At 43.7% G+C, this 26,494-nt stretch overlaps 1 protein-coding gene across 1 annotated transcript in view; it reads right to left on the bottom strand.

The window, feature by feature from the left end:
- Positions 1 to 26,494, bottom strand: part of WRNIP1 (WRN helicase interacting protein 1) — a 50,270-nt gene that overhangs the window by 17,168 nt on the left and 6,608 nt on the right. Inside the window, exons 2-3 of the mRNA XM_044424565.1 lie at positions 11,201 to 11,392; positions 9,656 to 9,900 (exon numbers count right to left, since the gene is read on the bottom strand). Of these exons, the coding sequence (XP_044280500.1) occupies positions 9,656 to 9,900; positions 11,201 to 11,392 (437 nt within the window). The remainder of the gene's footprint in view (positions 1 to 9,655; positions 9,901 to 11,200; positions 11,393 to 26,494) is intronic.

Consider the following 26,494-nt stretch of genomic DNA (forward strand, 5'->3'; position numbering starts at 1 on the left):
TATACCCTCGATTAAATCAATTATTTAAGCAAATCTGTATATTACTTCCAATATGGGTGCCTTTGGAAGTTATGAAAGGGCAGCCAACCCTTCCTCATTCTATTCCTTTGCTCCACTTATGACTAGATTTGAGAAAGAGCAGAATGGAAATCACAGGGTTGTTCTGCAGAAGAACCCAAGCAACAAGGTGACTTACTTAGCTTCACTTTATTCTCACAACAACGCCCCGTGAAGTAGGTTAAGCGGAGAGTGACTGGCCCCCAGTCACCCACTGAGCTTCATGCCCCAGTGGGGACCTGAACCCAGACTTTTTGAGTCTTCAGTCCAACATCCTAACCACCATACCATGGTGGCTCACTCTGAAGAAATATCCTTGCCATGAGAGATAGGAAAATGACCAACAGGTCTATATGCCCACTGGAATTCCCATCTCAGTGTCCCAGAGAAAAAGTGTCAAGTTAAAAATAAATAGAGGACCATGCATCTGCTTTGCCACCTCCAATCAGCTGTCCCAGCGTGCCCCATGGAGAACAGCTTCAGATGAGGTATCAAGCGATGTACCACACTAAACAGACACAATTTCCTGATTTGAAATATTTCTCAGGCAATGCTAAAAGTGTTATTGACCATCCCACCCTGGGAGCTTTCCCTTCACCCTGTCCATTGAAAGGGAAGTCTGCTATGATCCTAGAGCTGTCACCTTTTGGGGAGAACAGATTTTCCTTAAATTACCAGACTTTCCTATCTGGTAATTTAAACCCTTTAAAATTGTTCATTTCCAGCACAAAAGCCAAGTGAAAAATTAACACAGTGCAATGCAACTGTGTGAGGCGCAGGTTTAAAGCAAATTACCTTCATTTCATTCCACAAGTATCTGAGAAAATTCCCAATAACCACAAAGGACTGTTTTGTTTCAGCTCTATGGCTTATATTTAAATATATTTTAGCCTTCACCTTCATTCCTTCACGTCCCATGGACAACTGCCATCCCTTTATCCTACATAATACAACAATTGTCAGGCAGGAAACGTACTTACTTTCCAAAGTCTGACGATACCTACACTCTCATCTTACACTTGCACCGTTTCATATTTTTGCCAGTCTCCAAAATTAAACACAGAACATATTGGACACCAAGCCTTGCTGTTTGTACCTTGTAACCAGTGATACTTGGAGACAAAAATATAAACACCCAGGCAGAGAGGGCACCCCAGGTCCAAACCCTGCCTGACCTTGGCACGTTATGTCAGCTAAAAGGTAAAGGAAAAGTACAGCTAGCTCGCAAGTGACCACAACGAGGAAATCCAGGCTAGTATTGGCCTAAATGGTAAGGGCACAATTCTACACACGTTTAGCCAGTTAAGTCCTCTAAGATCCAGCACTCCTCATCCTGCCATGCATGAAAATTGCATATCTTTTGTTTAAATATTCATTGGATCGCCCCTTGAATCTTTCGGTAAAGAGAGAAGAGATAAGTTATTAGACCACCATGAAAACAATGGTGGTTGGTTCCAACTTTGTGTGAGAATCCTGGAGGAGTGATCATCAGTCATGTGCCTTAAATTTTGCCCATCTATCCCAGTAAGTATCTTATGGGGCACGAAATTTTCCAGTTCTTTTCGTAAGTACATTAGTAAAAATGCATGTATGCCAATTGCAAATACAAAGGGCAATATATAAACAGGGCACTTATGTTCCCACCAAGTCTCCTGAACCCCACCAATTCCTCTCCACAAGTAATTTGTAATTCTCACTTGCTAAATCTCTGGTTTGCATTAGGAGAGGCGACTGGAAATGAGCAAAAATGGAACAGGAAGCTCACCAGAGTTCTTTTAAGGGAACTTCACCCTGTTTACACTTGTTTCAGAGCTTCTTCTGGAAAGTCTTATATTTCTGTTGCACAAGCAGTGTGTCTAGCTTGCTCAACAGAATCAGCGGAACCTGCCTGTGAATCTGTGAGGCATAAGATTATTTATTTATTTAAAATATTTTTACCCCATCTATATCCGCACTGGGTCTCAAGACGGCTCACAGATCAGTAACAGCAAGCTAAAGTAGAATGTATAAAGTTAAAATCCCAATATAAAAACCCACCAACCTTTAAAATACTAGGAAAGTAAGAAGGTTTTGTCCTGGCACCAAAAAGAATAAAAGCAGGTGCACCTCTCTGGGAAGCGGATTCCAAAGGCACCGACTACCACAGAAAAGGCCCTTCTCCAGGTAGCCACTCTTCTGACCTCCTTCAAGGATGGCTCCCAAAGAACCTCAGTGGAAGATTTTAACATTCAGGCAGGTGTATATGGAAGGAGATGCTCCTTCAAATAACCAGGCCCTAAACTGATGAAGCAGCTTGCCTATTGCAACTTCCATGAGGCACACCACTTATGATGTTTTTATTCTATTTCCATTTTGTTGTGCTCCATGAATGGATGTAAAGCACTCAGGTACAGAAATGAAATGAAATGAATTATATTGCACAGATCAATTTTGTACTGGAACAGCCTTTAACATTTGGTACACACTCCTTTAAATTGTTTACCTGCTTCATGGAGATTAGCATGCAGAGGGAGCAACACATTCTCTGGACTCCTCAAGGATTGATAGCACAACACTGGAAGGACAAACACTGACCTTGCACAAACAACAGTTTCTGGACATTGCATCCCTGGCCATATTTGAGCAAGGAGCACATAGGCACCAACTTATAAGGTATAATTGGCTGGGGCCTATGTACTGTTGGTCCAGCCCAGTATTAGGCAAACATAGCAAAGCTGCAATCAATGTTTCCCTACAATTACTCCTAGCAAATACGTGAGAGAATAGATATATGTGATTGAAATATATATATCAGAGTGAAAGAAACCAAGAATGATAATGAAGTGCCCCAACAACCTCAGGGGAAGCCAGTTGTGCTCTGTTGAGCAGATGAGTAGCTGTCAGGATCCCATGTTCTTGGATTGCAAAAAATCATTAAGTGTTTACTATGCTGGATATTTGAAGGGGTTTTCCCTTATATTCAAACTATGTAAGGAAAGCACATACTGTTGTCTTCACATTTTTACAAGTATTCCAATACAAATTTCTATATAACATTGAAATCCTATTAAATGTGTTTTCATTTTCCTATTCAAGCATTTCAAATATGTTCATGTACTAACACAAAAACATATCATGATGTACTCTTTGGGGGGTTTGTTTATGAAATAGAAGTACAAGAAACTTAATTAGATCTCTCCAGGGCAGCAGAACATTTTCCAATGCAAACTAGAAATGACCCTTTCCATGTGACCCTCAGTCTAATTTGCATGGGAAGCTTACCTAATACAAACAGAAATTTTCAATGCAAATTATCCTTAATTGCAGTGGATTTTATTTTTTGGTACAAAAGGTTTTCCTGTGAAAATGTCTCCATGCATATGAACTTAATTTGCACCGGAAAATCTTCTGGAAATGCTTTCAGCTCAAAAGTTTTCCTGAAAACACACAGTGCTGTCGGCACGGACCACCAGCAGCTATCCAGGATTTCAGGCACAGGTCTTCCCAGGGTGACCTTCAGATTCCAGAGATCAAACCTCTGTATGCAAGCCTGTGTTTTTCCACTGAGTTATAGCTACTCTCTGCCATTTCAAGTCCCTGTACCCCACTGGCTTTTAACCACAGTGACACACAGAACGAAAGGCTATTGACACAACTCAGTGTACCCTGCTTCTATTAAAGGATTTTCATCATATTCTTCTCCCACTCAAGGGAGCTCTGAGCAGCATGTACCTTCACAGGTGTTATCCTAAGCTAGCATACAGGTTAGCCAGTGGAGAGCGCAACGGTAATGGTAGACCTGTGTCTTCCAACACAGCTAGGTGGCACAACAGCTTTAAAATGAAGGAGGGGAAAGTGATCATATCAAGCAGCAAAGGGGTCAGGGGATGGTGTCCGGTTCTTCTGCCTGCTTCTTTTCCTACTAGAGAAGCCCTCCTGCAGTTTGAGGTTCAAAATTGAAAGCAAGAAAAGTGGCTGGGGATGGAGAAGATGCGGCAGGGAAAGGTCCAATGAATAACAAGGCGGGAAGGTCTGATGGGATTGGTTTTACCCAGGTGGTGCCCAGCATACTGTAGCAGGAATTGTGGGATGAAGCCATAGCAAAGCGGCTGCTATGCCAGTAGTCTGGCATATAAAGGGCACTTATAAAGTCTTGCCATGTCTTGGCTCTGTTTTTTGTTTATGTGACCTTCAGAAACCCAATTAACCTTTCTGTGCTTCATGTTTACTCAACCCGCAGAGCTGAGAGGATAAAATATAAATGGACCTCATGCACTTCAACTTCTTTTGACCAGCAATATTATACAGGAATTATATGCTAGTCAACTCATTATTTATAAGACATGAAATGAATCGCTTCAACTCCTAGCTCTGGTTGGTGGACATCCAGATTCTGGGAGTGAGTGTGGTGCACTGGTTAGAAGGCAGGACTGTGACTCAGAAGATCCAGGTTCTTGTCTCCACTTGGCCACAAAATTCATTGGGTAACTTTGGCCCAGTCACCACTCTCAGCCTAACCTACCTTGCAGGGTTTTTGTGATGATAAAATGGAACAGAGGAAGAGGGCTATGTAAGCTGCCCTTGGTTCCTTACAAGAGGAAAACAGGAAAGATGTTGTTGTTAGTCGTGAAGTCGTGTCCGACCCATCACGACCCCAAGGACAACACTCCTCCAGGCCTTCCTGTCCTCCACCATCCCCTGGAGTCCACTTAAGCTCACATCGACTGCTTTACTGACTCCATCTAGCCACCTCATCCTCTGCCGTCCCATTCTTCTTTTGCCATCTATTGTTCCCAGCATTAGGCTCTTCTCCAGGGAGTCCTTCCTTCTCATTAGGTGACCAAAGTATTTGAGTTTCATCTTCAGTATCTGGCCTTCTAAAGAGCAGTCAGGGTTGATCTCCTCTAGGACTGACCGGTTTGATCGCCTTGCAGTCCAAGGGACTCACAAGAGTCTTCTCCAGCACCACAATTCAAAGGCCTCAGTCCTTTGGCGCTCAGCCTTCCTTATGGTCCAGCTTTCACAGCCATACATTGCAACTGGGAAAACCATAGCCTTGACTATATGCACTTTTGTTGGCAGGGTGATGTCTCTGCTTTTTAGTATGCTGTCTAGATTGGCCATAGCTTTCCTCCCAAAGAGCAAGCGTCTTTTAATTTCTTGGATGCAGTCCCCATCTGAGGTGATCTTGGAGCCCAGGAAAATAAAATCTGTCACTACCTCCATTTCTTCCCCATCCATTTGCCAGGAAGTGATAGGACCGGATGCCATGATCTTAGTTTTCTTAATGTTGAGTTTCAAGCCAACTTTTGTGCTCTCCTCTTTCACCCACATCAAGAGGCTCTGTCATGAGAGTGGTATCATCTGCATATCTGAGGTTGTTGATATTTCTCCCAGCAATCTTAATTCCAACTGGTGATTCATCTAGCCCGCCTTTCTCATGATGTGCTCTGCATATAAGTTACATAGGCAGGGCGACAGTATACAGCCTTACCAAACTTTTTTCTCAGTTTTGAACCAATCAGTGGTTCTGTGTCCAGTTCTCACTGTTGCTTCTTGACCTGCATATAGGTTTCTCAAGAGACAAATAAGATGGTCTGGTACTCCCATCTCTTTAAAAACTTGCCACAATTTGTTATGATCCACACAATCAAAGGCTTTAGCATAGTCAATGAAGCAGAAGTAGATGTTTTTCTGGAATTCCCTAGCTTTCTCCATGATCCAGCGTATGTTGGCAATTTGATCTCTGGTTCCTCTCCCTCTTCGAAATCCTGCCTGTACTTCTGGTAGTTCTCAGTCCACATACTGCTGGAGCCTAGCTTGTAGGATTTGGAGCATCACTTTGCTAGCATGTGAAATGAGTGCAATGGTGTGGTAGTTTGAACATCCTTTGACATTGCCCATCTTTGGGATGGGAATGTAAACTGACCTTTTCCAATCCTATGGCCACTGTTGAGTTTTCCAAATTTGCTGGCATAGTGAGTGTAGCACTTTTACTGCATCGTCTTTTAGGATTTTGAATAGCTCAGCTGGAATACTGTCACCTCCACTAGCTTTGTTGTTGCTCAGACTTCCTAAGGCCCATTTGACTTCACATTCCAGGATGTCTGGCTCGAGGTCAGTGACCACCCCATCATGGTTATCAGGGACATTAAGCTCTTTCTTGTATAGTTTCTCTGTGTAATCTTGCCACCTCTTCTTAATCTCTTCTGCCTCTGTTAGGTCCCCACCATTTTGGTCCTTTATCATGCCCATCTTTGCATGAAACGTTCCCTTCATATCTCCAATTTTCTTGAAGAGATCTCTGGTCCTCCCTATACTATTGTTTTCTTCTATTTCTTTGCACTGTTCATTTAAGAAGGCATTCTTATCTCTTCTAGCTGTTCTCTGGAACGCTGCATTCAATTGGGTGTATCTTTCTCTTTCTCCCTTGCCTTTCGCTTCCCTTCTTTCCTCAAGCTATTTGTAAAGCCTCCTCTGACAGCCATTTTGCTTTCTAGCATTTCTTTTTCTTTGGGATGGTTTTAGTTGCTACCTCATGCACAATGTTGCGAACCTCCGTCCATATTTCTTCAGGCACTCTCTCTATCAGATCTAATTCCTGAAATCTATTTGTCACCTCTAATGTATATTCATCAGGGATATGATTTAGGTCATACCTGAGTGGCCTAGTGCTTTTCCCTACTTTCTTCAACTTAAGCCTAAATTTTGCAACGAGAAGCTCATGATCTGAGCCACAGTCGGCTCCCAGTCTAGTTTTTACTGACTGTATAGAGCTTCTCCATCTTTGGCTGCAGAGCACATAGTCAATCTGATTTCTGTGTTGACCGTGTGGTGATGTCCATGTGTACAGTCGTCTCTTAGGTTGTTGGAAAAGAGTGTTTGCTATGACCAGCTGTTCTCTTGACTAAATTCTACCAGCCTGTGCCCTGCTTCATTTTGTACTCCAAGGCCAAACTTGCCTGTTACTCCAGTTATCTTTTGGCTTCCTACTTTAGCATTCCAATCCCCCATGATGATAAGGACATCATTTTTGGGTGTTAATTCTAGAAGGTGTTGTAGGCCTTCATAGAACTGATCAACCAGCCTCTTCAGCACCAGTGGTTGGGGCATAGACTTGGACTATTGTGATGTTGAATGGTTTGCCTTGGATTCGAACTGAGATCATTCTGTCATTTTGGAGATTGTATCCCAGTACTGCTTTTCCTACTCTTTTATTGACTATGAAGGCTACTCCATTCCTTCTGAGGGATTCTTGCCCGCAGTAGTATACCTGATGGTCATCTGAATTAAATTCACCCATTCCTGCCCATTTTAGTTCACTGATTCCTAAGATGTCGATGCTCAGTCTTGTCATCTCTTGTTTGACCATATCCAGCTTGCCTTGATTCATGGATCTTACATTCCAGGTTCCTATGGAGTATAGATCTTTGCAGCATCGAACTTTCCTTTCACCACCAGATACATCTGCAACTGAGTGTCCTTTCGGCTTTGACCCAGTCGCTTCATCCTTTCTGGCGTACTAGTATTAGCCCTCTGCTCTTCCCCAGTAGCATATTGGACACCTTCCGACCTGAGGGGCTCATCTTCCGGCGTCATATCTTTTTGCCTTTTGGCACTGTCCATGGGGTTTTCATGGCAAAGATACTGGAGCGGGTTGCCATTTCCTTCTCCAGTGGATCACCGTTTTGTCAGAGCTCTCTGCTATGACCTGTCCGTCTTAGGTGGCCCTGTATGGCATAGCTCATAGCTTCATTGAGCTACACAAGCCCCTTCGCCACAACAAGGCAGTGATCCATGAAGGAAAGATATAAATGCAACTTAATGATAGTAACCATAACGAGCACATACAACCTGCATACCTGAAAGCCTGGCAACCACCTATGTAAGTAATATTTACTCAGTGCATACCTAGGAAGCCAAAATGATTATAGTGAAACACATAACCCTGGATGGAGACAGGAGAGGATTTCCTTTCAATACGATTCATCCAGAAACAAAAACCGCCCAAACTTGCCCGATGAATGATTGTAAACACAGCAGCAACTTTACAGCACACCTGTCAAACAGTGATGCTTCTGCCTGACCCGTCTAATCACAGCTGTGTTCATTGCCACAAGAAGAACAACTGTTATTTAGGATGCTGCACCTATTGTTCCCTCAACACAAGGCAACTTAGGCAACCATTCTTCTGATACATATAGAGAGGCGGTGTGGTGTAGAGGTTAAGAGCGTGTGCCTGGGACTCAAGCGGTCTGGGTTCAAGTCCCCACTCAGACGTGGAGCCAACTGGGTGGCTTTGGGCCAGGCACAGACTCCCAGCCCAACCTACTTCACAGGGTTGTTGTGGGGATAAGATGGAGAGCAAGAGGAGGGAAAATGATGTAAGCTGCTTTGAGTTTTTTAAAAGAGAAAAGGCCAGGATATAAATATAATTAATGTATTAATTGGTTAAAATACATGTACTGGAATATAATTTCCCATTAAAAACAACAAAATTAACAATTAACAAATTAAAATTGAACAAGGGGGAATCTTAAAGCCAGTGGTCCCACTGGGTTTGCGCTTTCCCTACAAGGGAATTCTTGAGATACTGTGAATACCGCCTGTGCATGAGACACAAAAAATGGCTCCCATGAAAGAAAGTGACTTACAGATTTATTTATTTATTATTTATATCCTGTCTTTTTCCTACAAAGGGCTCAAGGCAGCTTACATCTCCTCCATCTCCTCCTCCAGCTCTCAGTGAAACCAACAGGACTTTGAGGTGGTCACAAGCAACGGAAGTCTCCCTGACTGCATGGGGCTTGAGCACTAGGAAGCTGTCCTGGACTGGATTCCTGGAATGCCTGGAAACAGGGGCACAGAGTTGACACAGTGTGTGGACTTCTCACCTCCAGGCACTTCACTATACAAAACAAATCCACAATACTGAATTTGGTTTGGAATATGAAATGGACCATGACATATTGTTTCTCAGATGTTGGCCACAGGCTCCCAAGTCTGTACTTTGAATCAAAAGTAGCCCTTTTTTCTTATATTTAGGCTATAAATTTAGGAATCAGAAAAAGAACAGTTGGGTTTAATATGTTTCAGCTGGACACCTCTTTCTGCCTTTTTTTATTTCCCCAGAGTGCTTGGTTGTCAGCATTTTTAAGTGGACAGTAACATACAACACTGGTACAAGGAAATAGTAAATGCTATGTCTATTCTCCACTTGCAGTCAAAGAAGGAACCCAGTGCCCCAAGGCATTCTCAACTGACAGAATTGGCTAGCACTTTGCTGCAAGAAGATGAATTTGCAACCAGCACAAATCACTGCATACCAATGGGGCAGGGAAGCAAAGCAAATCTCGAGCTGCAGTATGAATATAAATATCCTATGGGCAATCCAGAAGTCATAATAGCTAGAATAAACATAGGCGTATCATCTCAAAAAGCTAAGACTAACGATGGCTTCGCATTTCCCTCTCATCGCCTCTATCTAACATAGTCTAACACCGCTTCCCTCTTTTGTTAAGGCAGTTTAATTTTCCTCATCCTTTCCCACTGCTGTTCTGGCAGTCAGTCAATGGATTCCTTGGGTGGTGTGCGTTAACATGCTGTGCAGCATACTTACTCAAGGCTCTTGCTGTTGCTGCCATTCACAGAGCCAGCCTGTTGCTCCTCTTGGCTTAGAATCTGGATCCCTAAGGACTTGACAGCTCGCATCAGAATAGCTTCCATCGCCTCAACTGAGAGCTTCTCAAGAACAATAACGCGGCAGCGACTCAGGAGAGCAGAATTGACTTGGAAAGAAGGATTTTCTGTGGTTGCACCGATCAAAGTGACAGTTCCACACTCAACGTGAGGCAGGAACGTATCCTGAACATGGGAGGAAAACAGAAGAAACTGGTCCCGGTCAATGACAACTTCAGGCACCTTGCGTGAGTACATATTTTAAACCCAGAATTGCGTTTTTGTGCCTTTTTTTGTGGAGGGGGATTAGGGGGTGCCTGGTGAACATTTTACTGACTACCCATCCTGTTTAGCTGCATAGCAACTGAAGATCCTTCACTCTATCCATCACCAATACTGAGCTGGACAGTAAAAAGGACCATGTACTCTGAAGGTGAAGTTTGCTTTTGTAATGTGTGTCTCACTGTTTGGGCCGGTACAAAGGAGACTTCAACTATTGTTATAAGATTACATCCTTGGCATCTCCCTTGCTCCCCAGAAAGAGTACTTAGAGAGATTGTGAAGTACAACATAAAACTCTTACATACTCTTTCAAAAACATTTTTCACTCTGAATGCTACTTTATGAATTTTTGGAATGCTTAAGTAAATCCTTCCTTCATAGCAATCCTTCATTCCATGCACACTTTAAAACATTCAGTGCCTACTCATACCCAAATTTCTCACATGCCCTTTCAGTTGCAGAAGTGGAACTGTAAAGGAGAAAATGTAAGTAAATTCATGGAAGAATTGAGGAACAATATCTCTAAAGGGATTGCCAGGTCCATCCTGCCCCCATACTTCAGAAATATGCTTCCACTGTTTGCTAGTGGGATAGGAAGGTATTTTAAAATATTCGAGTGCTTGCCAAATTCTTGATCCAATGACTATGGCTTAAACTTGACCACAATGTTCTTATTACTGCAAATCTCAATTCAGGAAGCAAACCAAGATCAGGTTTGCATTTTATGCAGTCTAGAAGTTCTAGGGACAATACTTTACCTACTTTCCTTGGAGAATCCCCACATTGAAATGAATGGAACAGTTATGTGTGTGTGTGTGTGTGTGTGTGTGTGTGTGTGCGCGCACTCTTAGCTTCTATTTTAAAAACCAAATGCATATAAACATACAATATGCCAGTGTGGTTATACTAGATCAAGCGTAGGACTTGGATGGGGGAAACTGGAGGATAAATCCCTGCTTATCTGGGCACTTTGTGCCCATTACTTTCTTTTGGCCTCATCTGTCTCCGGAGGTTGAGAGGGTAATAAGGGATAATATCCCTCTCCCCATGCACTGGAAACTCTTTAGAGAAAAAGCAGGACTAGGCTGGAACAGACAAATCCTTGATAATAGCTGCTTCAGAGCAACAGTGGGCCAAACACACAAGACAAAAGCCAATCTCTTCCAAGGGGAAGGCTTCAGGGCAGATGCAGAACAATCCATACCTGCTGAGACTTGTTGAAACGATGAATCTCATCAATGAAAAGGATGGTTTTCCTCTTGAAGAGCCTCTTCTCATTTTGGGCTTGGGCAATGACATCTCGGACATCATTGGTTTTGGCACTTGTTGCCGACAATGTCACAAAGCGGGTGCCATTCTTTTTACTGCTGTTTGCTATTATGTGCGCCAAAGTGGTCTGAAACAAAGAAATGCAGCTAGCAGGTTGATTCTGCTTTACTTGGTCAAAAGATGTAGAAGCGTGGAAAAATCATTTCAGGATATTAACAAGGGAACAGTTGTGTATTTGCACTGCAGAAAGGAGAACGTCTTCCCCTTTTCAATTTTAGTCTTACTTAAAATGGAACCCCCCCCCCCCCCCCCTTGCCATTTGTTTAAAATGAACTATCTTCCTGGGAAGGGTGGGAGGAAAAAACCTTCAGTCCCCTGGCTGGGATTCCAAGAGCTATTTTAGCCCCTGGGCATGCTCAGTGGGAGTTTGGAGGGTTTCCCTTTGGGCAGCAGACCCTCCCGGCATCCCACACACTGATTTTGAAAGTTCCCTCTGTCCCAAAAACAGTCTGTCCTGTGGTTTGAGAAGCTTAAGCCCAAAGCCCTCATTTGAAGGGCTGTTGAAGTAATGTACACAAATGTACTATAAAAGTATTAAAATGTACTGATACTATGTTTAGTACAGATTAATTCTATACATACGGTAATGTGCATTGCCTAAGGTGACTTCCTGGTTTACAAATGAAAGAAGTAAACATTATTGCCTGCCAGTCAAACTGTTCATTCATCCTAAGCTGTGAGGTGACTTGAATACTTCAGGAACATGTTTTGTATTGTAATCACTTTCTACTGTAATTTAGCCTACCAACTTTTACAATATTCTCACAAAGTGTCTGGTCTAAACCACCCCCAAATTTCAGCCCTCTACTCTTTATTTATTTACTTAAATAAGAGCAAATGACTAGGTGACAAAGTTGCCCTGAAAATTCCATAGGAATGGTGAGACCAGGATGATTTTGCAATTCCAAATAAAAGGCTCTGAAAAAAAAGACACAAACCAAGATTCAGTTCAGATTATCTTGGTCTCCTTTTAAAGCTAGGATTCTAAGGTAAAACCTCCAGCAGACAGAATGAAAATGCACTGCAGGAAAGCCATGCTAAGATTTTTGAAGATCAGTATGCCAAAGCCATTGTTACGCAAAAAAGTTGTTTTTTTTTTGTTCTCGGCTTTATTTATGGGTGAATTTTGTTCTTCCTTGCAGCAGGTCCATAGAATTTGTGGCTTGCCAAGAAAAATGTAGCTACCAGCTTGGCAGTGGCAGCTACCAGGTCGCTCGGTGATTCTCCTTATTTTGCCATTCCAAGGCAAGATACACATGTGCATGCACAAATGTGATTTAGTAGTCTCCTGGTGGAGCAAGCTAGATTTGCTGGGTCACATGTTATACATTGTCCTTTAGTGAGCTATCTAAACATCTTTAACAAATGGAAGAATGGATGTGGCTGGTCCTTTTGCAAGAAATGGAACCATTAAACTACAAGCCTCACAATTTTACAGAAGGAGGAAGAAAAGGCAGTCTCAGATAATTCCGATACTTAAGTCACTCCCTCAAATTCAGCAGTGCTTGGCTTTCAAAATGGCACATGCTCCATATTAATAAAGGTGTGCTTCAAATCAGTGTTGGCACACATGGTAACATCATACTTTAAAAGTGAACTGCCCGGGCTTTTCAGAAGATCATGAAGGGTAGAAGGGATAATGACAAAAATGGCAGAGCGACAGGCAAGGAGACAAGAGGCAGTGCCCACACTTGGGCAAAGGATCAAAACTCAGTGGCAGAGCATATGATTTCCATGTAGACGGTTCATGGTCATCAGGAAGGAGGAAAGATCTCTGCCTGAAACAATGAAACACCATGGTCAGATGCTACAGAATTCCTGCTGAAACATGGGTTATTGGGTTGTATGGAACTAGACATGTTAACAAGCCATGGTTTCTTAACAATGAATAACCCACAAAGAGAATCAATGGTTTATCATCATGGTTTGTTAGTGCTGCTAGTTCACATAACACAGTAACACAAGCTTCAACTATAAACCATGGTTCAGCAACAAGCTGCACTGAACTGATATTCAATCTTGAGAGTGTGTTATTATACTGCGTAATCCCAGTCAGTGTTGAACTAGGTGGAACAATTTGTATTGTTAAACCATTCCGAGACTTTGGTAATGGGACGATCTAAAAAAGTTTTAAAGAAACAAACAAACAAACAAACAATGGTCTAAGCTTAACATAAGGAAGCTTCCTATATTCCACAGTCACTAACCAGATCGCAAGCATGCCTCCAAGCCAGGTGAGACAACAGATCACATCTATAAATGTCACACTGAAACTGAACTGGAAGTGAAGTAAACAAAAAACAAAAAAACTTCTAGGTAATGTGGGGAGGCAACAGGCAAAACACTGACATGCCATGATTTAGGCCAGCCTTCTCCATTGTGGTATCCTCCAAATAAGTTGAAATGCAGAGAGCCAGTGTGGTATAGTGGTTAAGAACATGGGACTGGGGCTCAGACGACCTGGGTTCTAGTCCTCGCTCAGCCATGGAGCCAACTGGATGACTTTGGGCCAGTCACAGACTCTAAGCCCAACCTACCTCACAGGGTTGTTGTTGTGGGGATGAGATGGAGGAGGATGTAAGCTGCCTTGAGCCCTTTGTAGGCAAAAGGTAGGATATAAACTGAAAAAATAAATAAATAAATTTCAGCCACTGCCTGCCCATGATGGGATGTATAGGCAACACATTTGGAGAATGCGAGGTCAGGGAACACTGATTCAAGAGAAAGTGAGCAAATGGTTGTAATTACCAAGAGGAACATCCCATTGTAGAAGCACCAGAATTACTATGTCCAGCCACCAGCCAAACATTTTCTCACCTATTCTGGAGCCTGCTGTCAGATAAGCAATTAAAAAAAAAAGACTACTGTCATACCACTGTTGGCATCCCAATGTGGAGACAGCCCATGTGATCCAAGCTGAACAAAGCAGAGGTATCAGGGAGCAGACCAGAATAATGTGGACACACATCCTAACTCAGCAATGGGCTCAACTAAGTGGCCTTAGTCATCAAGCTGCATTTTCTCAGGCTTACACTCTCCCACAGAACAGGTTACAAAATATATAAGGGTCGCAAAGCTTTCATCAGTGGATAACAGTAATCAGCTAATGCAAATTTAATGATGCTTCACAATTAATAGGTACAATCGAGAAGAAGAACACACTGCTCTGCTCTATAAATTCAGCATCCTTTTCCCTTGTGAAAAATCAGATTTTGTTTTTTTAAAAAACATGCCCCTTAGATGTAGATGTAAGTGTGCCCCTTTCAATTTGGTTGTGTTTCCTCCTGTGTTGGGTGACATACGCAATTAATCCCTTAACTAAACACTGCCACACTGCCTCTGACTTTTCAGATCTGGCTGCACATTTTTGTGAGATGAAATTGTTTCTGGAGTGTCTGTCAGTAAGTGCAAGGAGTGCTTTTTTAAAACACGTGGTCCCATTAAGAACTGGGTTCCCCACAACTTTATCCTTCAGTAGCTGCACTGGCCTAGAAGGATGAAGGCAAAAGATCCCAGCAGCTGGTGCCAGCAGGTGGTGGGAAGCTTAAACACTGATCAGAAAAATATTCCAGAGATCCGGATTACTGAAGCAGGTGCTCTGAACTTGATCCTCTTCAAGATAGGGATTCTGGGTTTTATTTCTTCAAGACTTGCACTGACAGCAGGATACTCCTATTTGCTTCTTCAATGGCAACTTGTTTTCTCTCTCCCCCCTCTGTTGGTCCTTCTCCAGACCCTTCTGGGCATCCTGGGGGAAGACTGGCCCAAAGGAGGAAAGTTTGACTGAAAAACCTAACCAGGGCACTAAGTCACCCTCATCCACACCTACAAAATAAAGGACAGCTCACACATATGGGCTCTTCACTTGTTGGCCAGAGGATTAAGTGGTAATTTGTATGTGTATCAGCAAGCCAGCACAGAGCAGGTCAATCACCATGGACAGAGCTTTCCCATTACCCCAGAGAGAGGGCCATTTCCAGATCCAGGAGAGGGGCATCCAGTGATGGGGCATCCAGTGCAGCACATGCATTGGGAACCAGCCACAGGTACCCAAGGAGAAAAGGAAAGGAAACAGCAGAAATGTTCTAGTGCAGGTTATGGCAGACTGTTTCTAGTTTTGCAGTGTGATGCTCAGGAGGCACAGTAGGTTGAACTTAGATTAATGAAAGGCTCTGACTCATTGGTCTAGTGTAGGAATAGGCAACTTGTTGACCTCTCTCTCTCTCTATTTATATATTCTTTATTTAGAATATTTATATGCCATCCTGTCACGAAGGCCTCAGGACGGCTTACATAAATAAAATAATATAAAACATAATACAAATGAAATTACAGATCCACCCTGGCTGCAGTTAAAAACATATATAAACCAATATTAAAAGTTATTAAAATATTGTTGGAATAAAAAGGTCTTAACCGGGCGCCGAAAAACAAATAACGACTGCGCCAGGCAGACCTCTCTGGGGAGCACATTCCATAGGCAGGGCACCACTACAGAGAAAACCTTCCTCCGGGTACTTTGCCTTCTAGTATCTTTCACAGAGGGTTCCCGGAGGAGGGCCTCTGCTTCCGATCTCAGGGGGCGGGAGGGCAAATATGGAAAAAGGCGTTCCTTTACGTATCCAGGTCCCAAGCCATTAAGGACTTTATAGGTGATAATCAGCACCTTGAATTGAGCCCGGACTTCAATGGGAAGCCAATGGAGCTGATAGAGGACTGGGGTTATACGATAATAATGCCCAGTCCCCATCAGCAACCTGGCTGCTCTATTTTGCACCATCTGAAGTATCCAGACTGTCTTAAAGGGCAGCCCCACGTAGCACACGTTACAGAAATCCAACCAGGAAGTAACCAATGCATGTGTCACTGTCGCTAGGCAATCGTCCTCCAGGTAGGGACGCAGCTGATGGATTAACCGAAGCTGAAGGAAAGCGTTCCTCGCCACCACGGTCATCTGAGCTTCCAGGGACAGCTCAGGGTCAAGGAGCACTCCCAAGCTGCGGACCCTGTCCTTTAGAGGGAGTGCAACCCCATTCAGGACAAGGCCCAAGTCACCTACCCAGGAGCTCGATCCTCCCACCAACAGGACCTCCATCTTGTCTGGATTGAGCTTCAGTTTATTGGCCCTCATGTATCCCATTACCTCGGCCAGGCACCAGTTCAGTACAGGCACTGCCTCACCTGGATCGGTTGAAAAAGAGAGGTAGAGCTGGGTGTCATCAGCATACTGATGACTCTGCAGCCCAAACCTCCTGATGACCTCTCCCAGCAGTTTCATGTAGATATTAAATAGCAAGGGGGACAAAATGGACCCCTGCGGTACTCCATGGTATAACTGCCATGGTGCAGAGCCAAAGTCCCCCAGCACCACCTTCTGGAATCGGCCATCGAGGTAGGAGCGGAACCACTGCCAAACAGTGTCTCCTACTCCAAGTCCTGCCAGCCTATCCAGAAGGATGCCATGGTCGATCGAAAGCCGCTGAGAGGTCCAGGAGGACCAACAGGGACACACTCTCCCATCTCTGTCCTGCACAGGTCATCATACAGGGCGACCAAGGCAGATTCAGTACCATACCAGGGACTGAAGCCAGACTGAAATGGGTTCAGATAATCAGTTTCTTCCAAGAGTGCTTGGAGTTGTCCCGCCACCACCCATTCCAACACCTTGCCCAGAAACAGGAGGTTGGCCACCGATCTATAACTGGTGGCCATCTCTGGATCCAGAGATGCCTTCTTTAGGACAGGCCTGATTACCGCCTCCTTTAAAGGAGCGGGCACCCGGCCGTCCCTCAGAGAGGCATTAATAACCTCCAGGATCCAGGAACCAATCCTGTGTTTGGCTTTGGTCAGCAGCCACGAAGGGAAAGGGTCGAGTAAGCAGGTGGTAGGACGTACTTGTCCAAGCACCTTGTCCACATCATCAGACCGCAATAACTGAAATTCATCCATTAATACCTGACCAGACGGGGTTATTGGTGTCTCCCCTAAGGGATCTGAATCAATTGTGGATTCCAGCTCATGACAAATCTGAGCGATTTTCTCCTTGAAGTGCTGGGCAATGTCATCACAGCAGGCCACTGAAGGTGGTACAGGATCTTTCTTAGGGCCAGGATGTATCAGCCCATGTACCACTTGAAAGAGCTCTGCTGGCTGGCACTGTGAGGAGGCAATGGAAGTGAAGAAGAATTTCTTCTTTGCTGCCCTCACCGCCACAGCATAGGCTCAAAAATGAGCACGTAAGCGTGTTTAATCAGATTCATCCCATGATTTCCTTCACTTACACTCTAGACGTCTCCCAACCCACTTCATCATCTGTAGTTCAGACGTGTCCCATGGGGATGAACGGGTTCTGCTGGGCAGAAGAGGACACTTAAGAGCGATCGTGTCAATAGCTCTGGCCATTTCCCCATTCCACAGTTCAACCAGAGCATCAACAGAAGCGCCAGCTTTATCAACCAGAAAATCCCCCAGAGCCTTCAGGAATCTATCCGGTTCCATCAGGCTCTGAGGGAGGACCAACACAATAGGGTCCGCACCCTTACAGAGGGAAAAGACAGTATTGAGCTCAACCTCACGAGGAAGTGATCTGACCATGACAAGGGAATCAGACACAAATTCCTCACCCTCAAATCACCCTCTTCCTGCCCCATCGAGAAAACCAGGTTCAGCGTGTGTCCACGTTCATGGGTTGGGCCTATGACATGTTGAAACAGCCCCATGGCTGTCATGGAGGCCATGAAGTCCTGAGCCGCCCCGGTCAGAACAGCCTCAGCATGGAGACTGATGTCCCCCAGGACCAACATCCTAGGGGTCTTCAACACCAGGTCCGAGACGATCTCCATCAGCTCAGGCAGGGAGTCTGATGGGCAGAAGGGTGCACGGTACACCAGCGAACTTCCCAATCTGTCTTGGTCGCCCAACACCAGGTATAAGCACTGGTCTCGAGAGAACAGGAAGCCCCGCAAGGGAAATAGAAGCTCGATAGATTAAAGCGACCCACCCCTCCCCTCCCCTCCGGGTGTGGCCGGTGCTGGACCAGATACCCAGGCAGGCATAGTTGAGAGAGGGATACATCCCCCCAACTCTCCCACCCAGGTCTCTGTAATGCAAGCCAGGTCAGCCCCCTCATCCACAATTAAGTCATGGATGAGAGATGTTTTGTTATGGACCAACCAAGCATTAAGCAGCAGCACCGTCAGGTCCAAGGGGCGGTTGATAAGCATACCCAGAACCTTCCAGTTGGGGGAATAACCATCTGTCCCTCCTTCTTCTATGCTGCCATGTTAATCCCCCAACGCCATATCAACCATTGCCCAACACCACCCCAATGGTGGCGCCCACGCGCTCCCCAGGCAACCCCATAGTAGCAGCCAGATGTGAGTCCATTAAAACAATCTAATAAAATACAATTAAAATATAATTAAAACCCTCCAACTCACCCAATTACATAACATGCGCACACACGGACAGTCTCTGGCCAGCCCAGCCCCTGCACGGCCTTGAACGGCCCCAAACTGCAGCAACGCCCTTGGGCAGTCGCCCTTCAGTCACCAGCCCAAGGCCACCAGCCATGGCCACGGCCGACGAGTTAATCCAGAGGCCCCTCCCTGTGCCCCGCCCCCAATCTGGCGCAGATGCCACCCATGCCGGGGGGGGGGCAAGGGCATGGTCCGCAGAGAACTCGCCGGCAAGATGGAGGGCCCACAGGCCCGCAGCAACCCGGTCCCCGGTCCCGCCGTGGCCGCTGTCCATCCATCGGGGCAGCAGCGGCATCAGCAGGCGGGTCAGCATCTGCGGCGGTGGTAAGCGGGCAGAGGCCATTTAGAAGGAATGGTGAGGAATAATGAGAATTGTCAACTGAAACACCTGAAGAGCCACAAATTCTGGTTCCTGACAGATCAGAGGAAGTTGCCCCAGCTGGCCTGGGGACTCTGGGATACACGCAACCAAGCTCAGAGAGTCTCACTTGGCGCTGCTGGTTGAAGTTTTATAAATCAAATAAATAAAACAGGGAGAGCAAACAGATGTTTGGCTCTGGACTTGTGGTAGAAGAAGAGACAAAGGCAGACCTGAAGGCAAAAAGGACTGTATGGATAACCTTCAGGAAAGATGGGATAAAGCACTGACTGTTACAACAGGCCCACCATGCTAGAATCAAAATGGTAGCAGAAAGAACGGACTGCGACGACTCCCCAGTTGTGGTGACCTGCAACATCTGAGTTATCTTTGTTTTCCTGCCTGAGGTCAACATAGCCTATATGGCATCAAGTGTGAGCTAGTAGCCCTGTTAGAAGAACACATGAAAGCAGTAGAACAGTGAGTATCCGCCCTCAAGGCAATAAAAGAAGATGAAAAGTTTTTAGACAGAGCAGTGGGACTGTAACAGCCAAAAGTAGTACAGAAACTAGAAATGCAACAGCAAGCTGAGGCAGAAGAGGAGAGTCCTGAGGCAAGGGAAAATAAGGAGGAAACTCCCTGGAGAAGGGTGACTGGTACAGAAGAACTAGGAGACACTCTACCCCAGTCGAAGCAGTGGAAACATCAAACCACTTTCAGTTACTCAAGGATGAGCCTGGAGGGCAGAACTGCAAGTCATCCCATGCAACAATGAACAAGAAAAGTACTGGCAATGATACAAGGGCTTGCAAGAATAAAAAAGAAGAGTGTTAGCTGTGGGAGACTCCCTGTTCCATTGGATAGAAACAAGTGTATGTCAGGAAGACCCATGGACTTATCTAATTGGGTTGAATGAGTTCAAATTTCCAGGGCATGATTAACGCCCTCCTAGAGTTACACAGGGGCTGGGGGAAGAACTCTCAGAACAACTATTATCTTTGAGGAAATCATGGAGGACAGAGGAAGTACCAGATGACTGGAGAAGGACTAATGTTGTCCCTATCGTCAAGAAAGGGAAAAAAATGTTAAACCTGGGAACTACAGACCAGTCAGCCTGACATCAACCTCTGGAAGATTCTGGAGCAGATTATAAAGCAGGCAGTGTGCAAACACCTTGAAAACAATGCAGTGATTACTAGAAGCCAACATGGATTCTTCAAGAACAAATCTTGACAGACTAATCTAGATTTTTTGTTTAGGAATGGGCTGTGGGAATTCTGTGGTCATAAGCTATCTTGATTTCAACAAAGCTTTTGACAAAGTAGCCCATGTTGTCCTGATTAGTAAACTAGCAAAACGTGGGCTAGATGGAACTGGACTCAAACTGAGGGGAGGTAACAAGTGGGTACCGGAAGACTAAGTCCTGGGCCCAGTGCTCCTCCACATTTTTACTAATGATTTAGATAAGGAAGTGTGGGGAACCATTATCACAATTGCAGATGACACAAAACTGGATGGAATAATACCTTGGAAGCAGAAACAAGATTCAAGGTGATTTTGATAGGATGGAGCACTGGACTGAAAACAACAGAAGGAAATTCAGAAGGGACAAATGCAAAGGTTTATACTTATGAAAAAGGAATCAAAAGCATTGTTACAAGATGGGGAATACTTGGCTCAAACATATTGCGAATGAGAAGGATCCTGGAATTGTTGTAGATAACAATGTATGAGTCAACAATGTGATGCAGCTGCAAAAAGGGTAAATGCTATTTCAAGGCTGTATTAATAGAAATATCACTTCCAGATCCCATGAAGTACTAGTTTCATTTAATTCAGCACTGATTAGTGCTCATCTGGAGCACTGTATTCAGTTCTGGGCACCACAGTTTCCAAAAGATGCACACAAGCAGGAAAGGGTTCAAGCCCCATGACTACAGATGAAAGAACTCAGCCTATTTAGCTTTGAAAAGAGAAGGCTGAGGAGAGCTATGATAGCATTCTGCGAGTCCTTGAAAGGCTGTCATAAAGAAGGACAGGATACCTTCTTGATCATCCCAGAGTGCAGGTTCAGAATAACAGGAGCCTTACACCGAGTTTATCATATTCAGATCTCAACATCAAACTAAATAATTGTAAATCTTCATTTGAATCATTATTAACTCAAAACACAGAATTCCAAAACATTTGCAAAAATACATACACACTCAGGAAAATTAACTAGAAAATGTTTTCCAGAAAGGCACAGATCTCCAGTATCTCTTCATAAATGTCAAGTTAACTGATTTAATTAGCGGTACTGGAGAACCTTCAACTCTAGTGATATAGTGAAAAAACAGCTATCTTTTTCTTCTGAGTGTCTGAGAGATTTAATGAAGGGGAAGAGTCCTGAAAGATGCTGACCTGGCTTAGATATGAGTGTGTCAAATAGATAAACTGTGGCTTATCAACCAAGTGCATGCAGGCTCCCATCTTGCCCTTCTAAACCATGCCTTCCTATAACACACAAACCAGGCAACTTTGATTTAATCACTGTTTATGAACAGGATATGAACCTAGCATCTGATCATTGCATTTGAAACAGGTGGAAGCATGCCTATTTTTAGAGATGTTTTTGTCTGTCCAATCCATTTTAACTTCTCACATATTTCCCTATTGCATACATGATGCTCCAATTCACAGTATGCACATGCCTGAGGAACACAGAAAGTTGCCTTATACTGAGTTAGACCATTTAGCCTGATACAGATTGGCAGTGGTTTTCTGGCATTTCAGGCATATTTTCCAGCCCTACGTGCAGCTGCAGGGGACTGAGCCTGGGGATGTCTACAGGCTCAACACTGAGTTCTGCATGCTGTTCCTTGGCGTTCACTTCCTTCCCCTGAGTGAGGCCTGTACCACTGAACATCAGCGCCAACCCCCATTATTCTGCCATTTGTCCCCACATCTCATTCACATATAACTCCCATCCACCTGTAATATTCACATACTAAGGATCAGTCAGATATAATGAAACCTTATCTCCAAACCATGATTTGGAGATGGGCAATATATGGTGGACTCACACACTCTCCAGTTTGCACTCCTGCCTATCATTTCCCACTATGATGGTTTGCTATGATGACTAATTATGATGGCAGCGAACAGGATTACCCGGAAAGCAGGTTCTGAGGTAGGTTTTCTGAGTATGGTCTTGGGCAATCCAAATTAGCTCCAGCCACAGCAATTCACAGCTTGGATGCTATGGCAATCTATGGCCATGGCAAACCATCAGGAAAAGTGATGCCTGAACTGAGCCACAGTCCAAGGATTAAATGCTGCTCCACTCATGCTCCTATCAATTTTCTGCTTCATTCCTTTCCACCAGCTGCACATTGCCCATCTGTTACTACTCTCACAGCTGAGAATGGGAGGAGATAGCTTACTACAATTAACTGAAGTCAAAATACTCAGAGCCAACAATCATAATGGTTTTGAAGTCTGCAGCTTACATTGATCCCCCTTTTAATTTTTCTTTTGTGCTACAAACCCTAAGAGCACACCATTCCTGAAAATCTACATCATCTGTGCTCTGAACACCTCATTTGGCTCAAAGTAAGGCACAGGAAGCTCTCTAATAAGATATAATATTATACAACTTCATAAAAGTAGGCATTTCTGACCAGCAAAAGGCTGTCTTCGGAATGCCCAGAACACAAAAGTACATAATATAGTACAGACCCACAAACTTACACAAAAAGCAGCCGCTGACATGTTGGTTGACTAGGAATAAAATCCAAAATCCATGATCAGACAATACCTTTATTAGGCCCAAAATACCTTTATTTTGCAACTAAGCTCTCAAATTTGAACAAATCAAACATTCTGCTAATTTCACCTAAAAGAAAGTATAGGGGGTTGTCAAGTTGCTGACAGCTGTGCCATGCTCTTTGCCATCCTGATGAGCCTCTTGGGGGTATGCTGTGGAACGGCATTTAGTATAAAAGCTTGTTGCCAGTTGAGAAGAAGGCATGGGGTGTGTGAAAAGCTACCTTAGTAGAACTGCATTCATTTCACAACCCTTACTGCAAACATTCCTGGGAGATCAACTGAGAAAGCAATCCTGCAGGATGCAGCTCTTCAAAACCATGGGCCACTCAACTAAATTGGGAGCATTCAACACTATACTGCAAGCTTATATGCTATGAGCACGCATCCTGTTTCCAAAAAAAAAAAAAAAAAAAAAAAGTCACAATAACTGTGCAGCTGTTCTGACAATATTTATTAAATTTCTTTCATGTACATACCATGGAAATATCTAGGCAGCTTTATATAGGCAATTTGTAGCATTACCTACCAGAGATGCTAGACCCAAGATATGCTTGGGGATTAGACCCATTGAAATCAGCCACGCTTACTTCTGAGTACACATGCATAAGATTGCATTGTGAATTTCCTAAATGTGAAAGAGCTTCACATATATACTGTTTTTCAAGAAGCTCGAGGCAGCCCACAACATGGTCATCTAGACAAGTTCAATGCACTCTACATGAACATATCCTGAAGAGTACCCCGAATTTTCAAACTGGTACTAGGCGCAGGAGACAGACTGTGAACTGGTGCCCAGTATCAGGATCCTATTATACCTGTCCTGAAAGTTAACTTATACCTGCCAGTTACTTTCCAAGCATGTGAGACAAGGCTTTCTCAGCTAACTATGGATTAGCTGCTACTTTCTTGATCTTTAGAAAAAGGTATAAAGATTATTTTTCCCCATTTAGCTTTCCAAATTGTGCAGTTTTAGTTTCCAAATTGTGTTTTAGCCATTTTAAGGTTTATGGAATGAGCCCATCCATATTAAACCATACACTCAGCAATATATTCATGGCTGCACCAGTCTGTACTGACTTCAAGTTTGGAAACTGTGGAAATCAGCGATGAGAGATCCCTAAGTAGATTTCTCTCTCAGCAAAAATTTTACCAGGGAACTTACTGGCTCATAGCACCTCCTCTGAAAAGGTTTCTGCAGAGAAATCCATCAAACTGTACTTTACACCTTCAAGTAAGATTCTATTACCCTTACTCAAGCTGCCTTATATCAATAAAGAAGGCTCAAAAAGATGTTTCGTAATCTATTGACTATTTCACACAACATCAATTCTAACCTCATTAACATAAGGAACAGGCCAGCTACTTCTGAACAAGTGACACTTTCCACAGAATGTGCTCAGCCCCTGAAGCTACAGGACTGGTTGAAGGGCCACTTTGAGAACAAAGCCCAAAGCCCCATGCTCAAGTGGCCTGTTGCAATGCCCCTTTCACACAGATGCCACTTATCTACATCCCACTTCCAAGACAGGCAACTGGTACACCAGGTCCTACCCAATCTGGAGGTGGGAAATGACACAGGGGCTACCAGTTGCTGACCCTCATGCTGAGGCTTCCAGCTGGCTGCTTCTGTGTTTCCAGCTGCATCTTTGCAGTGGTAAGGTTTGTTCTACACAAACTAGCAACTGAGAGGGTTGAAAGACACACTTTGTCCCCTGAAGAGCTGTAAAAAATTAGCCTTGTGGCATTTACTCTTCACTTACTCATTACATTCTATATTGCCCAATAGCTAAAGCTCTCTGGACAGGTATTTTTTTTAAGTTTTTATATGCTGTCTCAATACTAAAAGTCTCTGGACAGCTCTGAACAGTTCATTAAAACTATCAAATACAACATGTCAAAACATAATATGAGCCGTTTAGACTTTTAAAACAAAACAAACCACAATTAATGAAGAAAAACTAGTAGCACGGTAAAGATCTAAAAAGACAGCAACACTTTTAAGAATAAAACTGAGGAAATAAAAAAGTCTTCTCCTGGTATGGGAAAAAACTATGATGTGGGTGCCAGACAAACTTCTTTGGAGAGGGTATTTCAAAACTGGGTGCCACCACTGAAAAGCCCTCTTCTTTATCAGCTACCTGCTTCAGCTTAACATTAGCACCTGCAGGACAGCCTTTAAAGATGACCTTAGGGCCAGGGTAGGATTCCAACTTTTGGTTAAATACTCATTGGTATATCCTATTGAGCAATAAAGCTTGTGAAAATCACTGTTATGTTCTGGGTTTCAGTTATGAGTTACCCTAGAAGTAATATCTGTCTGCATGTCTCCAGAAGAGATAGGACTTAGGGGTATATTCTGTGATATATGAACTATAATGATCTTGGACTCTTCACATGGACATAATTTGGTTAGTTCTGTTTTTGTTTAAATCAGCTACATAACATGGGCTACTTTTGTACTCTTTCAGAACTTCTATACAAGATATTAATACATCTCATTTCCCAGCTACCCATCCCCTTAACACTAGAAGGACATCAGTTGAAGTCTAGGGATCTGCCTTATTGTGGTGTTTCCCATAATTCATGCAGATTCTGTTTGTACTCAGTTCATATACCAGTAAGAAATAGATGAATTGACCAGAGCCTACATTCCCAGTACTATACTGTAAAACCCAATGTCTGCCATGGTGGGCATTCTGTCTTCTGTGAGTTGAAATCACTGTACAACTGCACTGGCAAATAAGACGGGAAGCCCATTCAATTTAAAATCAGAAATGCCAGTAAGAGCTGCACCTAAGGACAGTCAGAGAAGCACCCAGGGAAGGGATAGAGGACATTGACAATTTGCTGAAGAACAAGCAGTTCAGGAGATGGACTATACAGAAAGGACCAAAATGCCACCGTGCTTTCAAAAAAAACATTAAAGCTCTTATAGAGTAAGTTCAAAGATAACACACACACACACAAAGGCAAACACACTCCAGGGCCAAATGACAAATACTTTTGCCATGTCATGGTGGAGGTTTGGAATAAAACATAAGGAAAGCTAAAGGATAAAAATAAGCCTCCTGAAACTGAATACCAACTGCAAGGAGAGCATATTGCTTTGAAGTTAATACATTTCCATCATCCATTACCCGCATGAAGGTCCCATAAGGCTGCAAATGTGAAATTAAGAACAGTTGGTCTGTGGTCTTCACTGTCAATTTCCTATGTAACAGCATGCCCAGTGTTCACCTTCTGAGCTCTTACACAGGTGTGTTAAAACAACACTTATAGAAATAAGGTTAGCCCTCTGCAAGTACTGAACTTGCGGAATGTCAGCCTCCAAGTTTATTTGTAACACTGAAGTTATGCTGTGCTTGGATTACAGCAGTGGCTGTTCTCCTGGTCACACTTGCTCTCGCTCTCTTGCAACAAAAATTGGGAACACCATGACAGATGAGCAAAAATCTAAATCTCACCCATTAAAGGGTCATAAATCACAGCACAGCTTACTCGGATTGCAAGCTTGCATTTTAAG

Source organism: Varanus komodoensis, unplaced genomic scaffold, assembly GCF_004798865.1.
Source record: "Varanus komodoensis strain SLA01 unplaced genomic scaffold, ASM479886v1 scaffold14_3, whole genome shotgun sequence".
Lineage (NCBI taxonomy): Eukaryota > Metazoa > Chordata > Lepidosauria > Squamata > Varanidae > Varanus > Varanus komodoensis.